At 42.6% G+C, this 10,070-nt stretch overlaps 1 protein-coding gene across 2 annotated transcripts in view; it reads right to left on the minus strand.

The window, feature by feature from the left end:
- The window catches only part of meis1b (Meis homeobox 1 b), a 138,164-nt gene extending 133,634 nt beyond the window's left edge, over window positions 1–4,530 (minus strand). For both annotated transcript variants that reach the window (XM_030442437.1, XM_030442436.1), the window contains exon 1: window positions 4,459–4,530. In XM_030442437.1, the coding sequence (XP_030298297.1) occupies window positions 4,459–4,515 (57 nt within the window). In that variant the 5' untranslated portion in view covers window positions 4,516–4,530. The remainder of the gene's footprint in view (window positions 1–4,458) is intronic.
- Window positions 4,531–10,070: the final 5,540 nt, after the last annotated feature.

A 10,070-nucleotide genomic window follows, 5' to 3' on the forward strand; every position in this document is an offset into this window, starting at 1 on the left:
TCCACATTTGGGTCATCATAGACATAAATATATGAATAAATTGTATATCTATGTTTGTAGAACAATGCTTTTAGTAATTTTCTAGAATCAGGGTAAAAAGAAAAGCTGTAAACATGGTAACCGCTGCAGGAAAGAGTACCCCAGTGCTCAGTGCTCATGCTTACATTAACTGGATCGGGCTCAAGTCGGGTTCAGATGTAAAAATCAGATGTTCGGTTCGGGCTCAGGCTCGGTTACTACTCTCTCTGACTCTGTTGGATTGAGACAGAGAAATTTTGCCCGCGCCACGCTTTAGAGTCAACTGTTCCTTTAAGTAGCACATTTGTAAATTTTCCTTTCTTTCTGTCTTTCTTTCTTTCTTTCTTTCTTTCTTTCTTTCTTTTGTAGGATCAAGGTCACTGATCTTTTTGGGGTCCTTGCCCACACAACAACAAAAAACACAAATAAAAATCGCAGCACCCACAAGACAAGAAAATGCAATGCGAGACAAAAAACACATGAAATCAAACTATACACGCACAAAAACAGAACACACAAAAGAATAAAAAGACACTATTTGTTGTATATACGCTTGGTATAAAAAAAACTGACAGAAACAAGCCCAGGTGCTGCAGCAGACAGGTTTGAGGGTTCTTCAAAGACTGTACGTTTGATTTCAGGTATAATATTTCCACACACACACACACATAGGGGAAGAAATGTGGTCCAGAAAAAAAGGAGAGGGGATGAATTTGCAGTAAAGAAACCTAAACGTATGCGAGCTAGAAACTACAACGCTGATCCAAAAGCAGTTAGGACACTTTGTGAAACACAAATAAAATAGATTTTGATCACTCGCTAATCCTTTTCGACATTTACGCAATTGAAAAGACAACATATTCTGAATCTCAAGCAAGTTGGGACACGGGCAACAAAAGACTGGGAATGTTGTGCAACGCTCCAGAAAACATCTGTGTGGAAGGTTCCACAGGTAAACAGGTTCATTGGTAACAGGTGAGAGTGTCATGGTTGGGTAAGAAAGGGGCATCCTGGAGAGGCTCAGTCGGTAAACACTGTTCGTTCGCAAATGATTGCATTCTGTTTTTTATTTACGTTCCACACAGCGTCACAACTTTTTTTTTGGGGGGGGGGGGGATCGGGTTCGTATGGAGCACGTGATGGATCCAGAGAGAACTTGTTCGACGTTCCCCTGCAGCACCCAGAAACAATCAAAGCGTGCATCCTGAAGTCATCCTCTTCTGTAAATGGGCGCCTGCACTTAGCGCGGCCGAGTATAAATATCAGCGTTCTGCGCTTGATGCTGAGTGCTCGTTAAGGTCCTGGAGGTCAATTCATTTTCAAATGCCAAACCATCTGCATTCAAACAGAGAAATTACACCCACATATCACAACATCGAGATAGATGAGTCGTCCTAGCGCATCTCATCCCAGCGAGCTTTGACGATGATGCCTCGCTAAACAGCTCTAAACAAACTCTCTCAAAGCCCTGATGAATAAGTGAAGGGATAAAAGCTACATCGATACCATTCTAACGCATTAACGTGGCAGATAAATAAATAAGTGGTGAGGGGGAGCGAGGAGGAGGGGGGGGGAGACGCTGCACATTCTTTTGTACACTGAATCTATCTTATCGGAGCGTGTAAAAATAGCTTGACAGAGGCTAATTGTGCTCGTTGCTGAATAATGGATCACAGCGGAGAGGGCCTTCCTGGAACTGGGGCGGGCGCGACTGTTCCCCGCTGAACCTTCGGGTTCCTCTCCCCTGCTTTTGCCTTCAGGTAAAAAATCTGCCACAACCCCACCTCCCCACCCGCCCCTCCACCTCCCCCCGCCCACCTCTCATCTCTTCCTCCCCGCTCCTGCTCATCTTCCTCTCCATCTCCACCTTCCTCTCTCCTCTGCTTTGTCAGCGAGCGTCCGAGAGTTTTCTTTTTAAATGCTAGACGCCGGAGCCAAGCTGGGAAATAATCAGGACCGAAAAAACTTTTTACTGATGAGAATGGTAGCACATTTTTGAGTTTCTTAGATTTGGCTCTTATTAAATCTTTGATTACGTCGAACAAATTGACTTTCCAACCCAAATTGTGGATTGGAAAATGACTTTCGTGATCAAGGGGGCTTCAAATTGATTAAAAAGCCTGTGAAATGTAATATTGCAGGCCAAAAAACGCCATCAGTAAAGAGTAAATTTCTTCCGCTCACACGTTTCATTAAGGTGTCTGGGTCATTTACACGAGTGTCTCCCGCAGGCCACTGAAGGTTGTTCGTCAGAGCGTCTTCTCCGGGTCCCAAAAAACTCCATCATGTGGCACAAAATGGCAGAAAAGCAAAGCCCCTCACCACACACACACACACACACACACACACACACACCAGTGCAGCAATAATATATAGATCAGGTGAGTAAAGACGCGTGTGTTTACGTGCCAACAACCAAATCTAATTCATTTAAAACTGAAGAGGTGCTTTATTTGCTTTACATACACCATCAAAGTCACGCTTTCCTCTCATTGGTGGAATTCAGGCCGTATAGCACGAAGTCAGATTTTTGGGTTTAAGTCAACGGAACAACAATTAAATTCAGAAAGTTGTAGTTTCCCCTTAAACCCTGACAGCAAAAGAAAGGGAAGAAAAAAAAAAAAAAACCCTAATCCTCTTACTCTGCACGACCCGCGAGTGAGAACGAGGCTTTGTTGGTAAATACCCGTATCAAGTTTGTTGCCTCACATCTAATATGGCATCAAAGTTGTCGTCCGTGCGACTGCGAGAAGTTGAAAGCGTGAGGTTGCATCTTTGCATAAACGTCTTAGCCGCCGTCGTCTCATCAGGGGAACGTGTGCAGCTGACGGAAGACTGCTTACACTTATTCCCCCGCAACAACTAAAGGCTTGTTAAAAACTGCTCTCTCCCCCGCCGATGTGTCGTTTGAAATGTGTGTGCAGCTAATGAATCACGCTCGCTGGGAAGTTAAAATAGTCTCTGCTGGGGATGTCAGAAGAAGGAAGATGGAGCTGTTTTTACGCGAACCTCAGACTGACCGACGCGGTCCTCAGAGCGAGTGTCATCTAAACCCATCCAGACATTTCACACACAGAGGTTCATGTTCATGGAAAGCTGACAGTTTACTGATATGTGCCGTTCACCAAAAAACAGTCATGTTTCTTTTTTTTTTCCTTTCTCTTTTGCCAAACTGCTGGAGCTTCTGATAAACTGCAGATAACAGCCGCGATAATCGATTTGACAGAAATAACATCGCTCAGACAGATAACTTTATCTTCCGTTACTCAGATTTTACAGTCTCCGCAGCGTGAATCAAGATAAACATCTCTGATAAGACTTCTTTGTTGAGCCGTGTATATCAGTGTCTCTTAATCAAACAGGAATATACTAGAAGAAGGTTTGGACCAAATACAAAAAGAGTCCTGCGCTCTTCAATGCCGACATTTTCACCTGCAGGTCGACTCTTTCCATCATCCTGATAATCACAGACCCCAGTATCACCTCAGCTCCCTCATCCAGAGGGCTGAAACACGACTTTAGTTCACTGTCAACGAATTCTGCTGCTGCTTGTTTTGAGATGTGGTCAACAGACCAACAATCACATAAAGGAAAGTGACGTAGTCTTTAATATGCCTGTCTATATGCCTACCTACTTTATTCATTTAGGAATAATTTATGTCAACTAAAAGTCCACTCGATCTCGTAAGTAGCTCCATCAATCTTTATTAGATTTATATACTTGGTATATTCTATATTTAAGAATTAATTCAATTTAACTCTAGCACACTGGGAAGCTGGGGTAAAGTTAAGTTCTTCATGAGTTTTATAGGAAAAACAACTGGCAAAAGTTCACACATTCTTTACTCAAGTAGAAGTTCACATACTTGTGTATAAAAAGACTTTGTTGAAAGTAGAAGTACTGATCGGACTTCTTTAGTAAAGGCTCTGTAAACAGTCTCCCTCTGAAGGACATTTCTACCAGCCATTTTCTGCTCAATGCTAACTGAAGCTCACGTCATATTAATATTAATCAAAGACTATTTAACTTAAAAGGTAGAATCAGCAGGATTTGTCCCAGTTGTTCCTAAACGCACCACAAAAAAAAATGGTTAGTCTCATTCCCAGGAAGCGTCCGAGCAGCAAATAATTGAGAAAATAAAAAAATCCAGGCGGAGAGCTGTAGAGTCTCTGCAGATATGATTTTCTGACTTTGACGCAGTTTGTTTTGATGTTACGGAGGCGACGTACAATGACAGAAATTAAAAAATAATCAATAATCGAAAAGATGTTTGTGTTCAAATGTCGGCAGGAAAAGTAAAAAAAGTTGTCAGAAAAACTACAGATACAGTGAAAATCTACTTCAGTACAATAAGTATTTGTACTTTTACTTCCCACCTCTGGTTTTATATTATGATCTTTAAAAACACATATAAAAAATAAAATAAGTGATATGTGTACCAGAGAAGCTTTCAGCCTGAAGACACAGTCGTGTTTTCCACTTTGCGCTGCTCTCATGCTCCTCAGTTCATTACGCGAGCGGCTCGAGTCCAGCCAGGGCCGGTCAGTTGTCCATTTATTTGTCCATAAGGCCTGATGGGAGAGGAGACCACTCTTATCAATATTTCATATAATCATATGAAGCTGCGTTTGGTCAATCTGCCCTTTATGGTCTCATGCTATCTTAAGCTGAAGCCGTCAGTACTTAGGGCCACAGAGGAAATCAATGGGCAGGATAACATCAGTGGCCTGCTGGTTACTGTAAGTTCAGCATGACTATGTTAACGTTTCCTGTAATGTTGACATCACAATGCTGTTATGACCCACTGAGGGCAAATCTGAGAAACAGCAATATGTCTTTAATGGTGCCCAGGAGGCGATGGAGCCTCTTAATGTTTGGCAAGAAAAGTTCTGCCTGTCTTATATTTTATGTTTACACCGAGTTCCTTTCTGCATTATTTTCCACTCTTAATGTCCTCATATTATTCTGCTTTTATTTCATTTTTTTTACTGCCTCATGTGTGCACAGTTTTATAAAATCTTACCAGGGGAAAGAAACCTCTGCTTTACTTTTCTCATACGACCCACCGGAGCTGTTTGGGTGCATCCTAATGCTACCTGACATTTCTGAACTGCTTTAATATTCCAATATTATGATCAACGGCTCGTAATGCAGCCTGCATGAATAATTTCAGTGCATTCGGTGCAGGCCTGATTATTTGAAACAAGTCCTGTTCTGGGCTTGCAGGGAGCCGGCGGATCCAAAAACACCATTAGCCAGGTGGTATCCCATGAATTAAAAATAGCCGAACACAGTTTTCCAGTCAGGCTGCCTCACTGCCCCCCAAACCCACCCGCCTTCCTCCACCGCTCCAACTTATCTCCACCCCCCTCCTCCCTCCACCCTTCCACCATACACAGCGCACACTGTAGTGTTTCGTGACAGAAGGCCGCCTTCCCCGCAACCTGATGAAGAAATCTGCCGGAATGAAAAAAGAAAGAAGGAGAGAGAAAGAGGAGGGGGAAAAAAAAAAAATCTGCCAACTGATCTGGACACAGATACATGACCCACATACCCTCTCCCTCGCCCCACCCATCCCCCCGCCATGCTGCGGCTGTCATCTGAGGATGTTTTCACAATGTTTTACCATCCAATTTTTTTGGAGTGTACTTCGGGGACGTGTGAATTAGATGGCAAACGGGGAGAAAATGTGGCACAGACACCTCAGCGGAGCTGCGTTAGCGAGCTGTCACGAAGCCTGAGACGGCGCCCGTTACCCCCCACCGCCAGAGCCGCTCCATAAAAGGTTGAATTAACATCGAGGTTAGCCTCAACTCAATTCACATCAACTGGTTCCTACCGCCAAGGACTCGAGGACCCGTTCTAATAAAACATCTCCATTTAAAGCCTGTGGCTGGATTCATCTCTGATTTATGTTACATAGGTGGCCTTACATCCCAATGAGCAGCAAGAAAGAAAGAAGAAAAAGTACGAAAGAAAGAAAGAAGGAAAGTAATTGCAAGGAAGATCGGCTCAAGGAAAGAAAGTTAAAGAAGAATAGGAAAGTAAAAGAAAGAGGTGGGAGAGAAAATTTTGAAAGAAAAAAGAGGAACAAGTATAAAGGCTGAAAATTAAATAGGAATAAATCAATGTATTAAAGAAAAACATGAAAAATAAAAAAGAAAGAACGGAGAGGAAAGATGTTATGAACACAGGAAAAGTGAGGGCAAGAGAATTACAAAGGGAGGGCAACAGAAGAAGGGCGAGAAACGGGAAGAAGAAAAGATGTCGGGAAAGAGTGACAGAAAAAAACGAGGGGAACAGACGAGACACTGCTCAGAAGCCGTGGCACCAAAATAGAAAAGAGAGAAGAAATGAAGAGATGGAGCACTGATGCGCCACCATAATGCAGCCTCCCAACAACACCCTGCATGCTCTTCACTGCCTGCTGTATATTTAATAGCCACTCCATCATTCTGCCTCCTCTCCTCCCTCTCAGTGTCTCCATCCCTCCGTCATTCCCCCGCTCATCCGCGGCCTGCCCAAGCAGATGGGGATTGTAAGGCTCGGTGGCGCATTCCAGCATCACAATCTGTCTCCGCGTGCTGCGCTCCGATCCAGGCGGAAGAGAGGCCCGAGTGTTTGCCACATTGCGCGCCACGTACGCGGAGCCTCGGCTTGTGCCAGTGTTAGGGAAATAAAAAAAATAAAAATCAGCGGAACGGCTTGGAGTGGCAGCATGTCAACAGAGACAGACAGAGGGAGATATGGGAATAACTGCTGGGGAATTAATCAGTTGGGAATGCTTTTTTTTTTTTTTTTCTCCCCCTGCGTGGGTGAGACGAGCTGCGATGGAGGCCAAGTGGAGAATTAAATTTACACCATTACAAACATGTTTATCTTTATCCCCTCTGCTCTGTGGTGAGGGGGTAAAGTCTGTGTGACGCCAGTTCAAAGTATTGTCACATTTAACCGTGTCACAAACTTATCTCCCTCCTGTTGTTTGTATTTTTTCTCTTGTCTGTCAACGGCAACGGTCTGGACAGAATAAAGTGAAGAGTATGTGAGGTGAAGAATGACCTCGTAAAGAAGTGAATAACAGAGTGTCAAAGGTCAAACCGACAGTCACTACGACTTTTACTTCCGTTTGATTTTTTCCTCAGGGAAGTTTTCTATTTTCTCAAAACTCCCCCTGCGATCAACTTGTTCAGTTAAAAGCGCTTCATAAATAAATTTGTCTCGACTCGACTCGACTCGCCCTCTGGGTTAGCATCAGCACCACATTTCCATATTCACCTAATTGTGTCAGTCACTCATCCTCAACAAAAAAAAAAAAAACAGCCTTTTCCAGGTCGGAGAGATGCTTCACTTGCAATTTTCGAAAAAGTTCAACACAAATACCAGAAGAAGGAGCGAGAGAGAAAGTAGAGGGGGGGAAAAAACGAGCCTGTGAGGTGGCGACTCTTGACACTGACAACTCCCCCTCCCAAAAAAAAAAACTTGGTGGTGTGAGGCAAAAAAAAAAGAGAAGAAAAGAAATTAACGACACCAGACAATAAATTTTTCATCCAGCCTACACACCCAAGGTGAAATAGGCGAGCTGCAGCTGCAGCGTGACGTGTAAAATGTGTTTGGATCTGGCCTGCTGCAAACACTGCCGAGGAGCCCATGAAAGATGCATGGAGCCACTGGAGAGGTATAAAGAATTTAGAGATATAAAGGATATATGACAAATAAATCAGGATGCAAATCTCACCGGGTGCCACTGGGAGTTCTCCAATGAAAACGGCCTAAATAATTGACGAGGAAGAGGAAACATTTCATCAATGAGAAGAGCGCTGAAAAATGCTCTTCCCTCGAATTTTTTAAACCCTTGTTTGGGGGGGGGGGGGGGGGGGGGCTCTTCTGGTCTGTAAAAAAAAAAAAAAAGACAAAGCAGAAGTGAGTGCGAGTACATGAAGACGTCTTTGAAAAGCAAATTCTTAAACAAATGCGGGAGAGGGGTTCAGAAACAGCGAGAAACATGAAAGAAAGTCACTGCAGGGTGTGACGGAGGAGCAAAATGTAAACCAGAATCCGGTTGCACGTTTTCCTGGACGCCATCGTGAAACGCCGCCGTCGCTCGAGACGTCTCCATCTCCACTGCATCCGTCTTACTCACCTCTACCAGCTTTCATTTTTATATTCCTAAGCAAAAAGCTGCTCTTTCTCTCTCTATGTTGTCTTTCACTTCTTTTTAGTTTCTTCACAACTTTACACCGTTTCCTGATGAGTACAAACTCTCCAAACAAACAAGTTACATATTTAAACTCTGTTGTTCTCAGCAGAAAAAGAGCAGACGAGGAGGGAAAAAAAAACTTTACATAATGACTCCGTCTTGCCAGTTCAGACAGACGCTCCACATAGAGAGAGAGAGAGAGAGGGAGAGAGAGAGAGGGAGAGGTGGAGGGGGGGAACTATTCTAACGGGAACTCATCACCATGGTGTCACCAGGGATACTGGCTCCCCGTAGATGGGGCTCATTGATTAGAGTTGGAGCTCACCCCAGAGTCCCTGGAATCATTAAACACTGTAGGTTTTTTTGGAGAGGGAGAATGAGAGCCCGGGGAATTGTGGGAAGGACTCAGAGGTCATATTCATTAAGAGGTTGGAGGCCCTGTTCAGAGTCCAAACTGTATTTTCTCCGCCTTTCATCCACCTCCATGACATCACCGCTGAGATACTTTCTGGACAACCTTCAGAGGTGGAAGAAGAACTGAGATCCTTTTATATAGGAAAAGTAGAATAACTTTGTTGCAATTAAAAGTTCTGCATTCAAAGTATTCTTAGTAAAATTTCTGTCAATATATGTATGAAAAGTGAACGTACTGTAATTACAGATTGGCTCTTCTCAAAGTTTTATCATTTTTTATTATAATATTCTGTTTAATACACATAGGGCCTACATATTGTAGATTTTCATATATAGTATAAGTTCTACAGTGCTGCAACTTATCATATCATGTTTTATATACAAAAAGAAACAATTAACTAAAACTGTAGTGAAGCAAAAATACAATATTGCCCTCTCAGATGTAGTGGAGTAAAAATGTGAAGTAGCATAACATAGAAATATTCAAGTAAAGTTTGTCAAAAGTATGTTAAGTATTTGAGTAAATGTACTTAGTTATTTTCCAACCACTGACAGAAAACCTGATCTAGTAACTGATTCTGTATTAACTTTCCATCTGCTTCAAGGTCAGCCAAGAACAACTTATTTGTGAATGACAGCACACAACCTGCTCCAGTTGAAGCCACTAAAACTTGCTTTTAAAAGCATTTTTCTGACATTAAATGTTCACGACTAAATAACAATCAAAGTGGAACACAAGGAAACATCCTTAGGTATTCAAAAAACTCAAAACATTGGCCATAATTTGTGTCATCAAGACTGTCAGTGTGTGGTTTGATCAGGTTTGATAGACAGTGACCGAACAACCAGCCGATTGCTGAATCCTGATTGGTGCACAGAAGTACGTGACATCACCAGCTGAGTCCCGCCCATTTTCAAACTTGGTGACACAACCACAGAGAAAAACAGAACAGCAGAAAATGTCTTATGTGAGATGAATAAAGCGTGTTTATGTTGTTTATTGTTTTATTTTTCAGACGGATTACAAAAAAACTACAAACAGATTTCCACAAAACTTGGATGGAGGACGAGTCTCGGTCCAGAACAGATGCATTTAACGTTTGGTGCTGATGTGGACAGACCAGAGGGACGGATCCAGGAAACGTTCTCACTTTCTTTAAACATTGCACGATCCATATACACATCCAGATCCAGCAGATAGTAACTTTGCTTTCAAAGACTCAATAATATAAAATTATTATTTCCCTTCACTAAGTCAATATTTATGCTTTAAGAACACATGGACCTGCTTTTAAGGTATGTCTTTTACCAGGCAACGCAGGCTTAAATCAAAGACAGTGGCAGCATGTAGAGATAAAAACTGAACACATTTCCAATTAGTAAAAGATCAATGACAAACCGAGCAGAGGAGAAACAGGGCTGATAGACGGAGAAGAGGAA

Source organism: Sparus aurata, chromosome 15 (genome assembly GCF_900880675.1).
Source record: "Sparus aurata chromosome 15, fSpaAur1.1, whole genome shotgun sequence".
NCBI classification, from domain to species: Eukaryota; Metazoa; Chordata; class Actinopteri; order Spariformes; family Sparidae; genus Sparus; species Sparus aurata.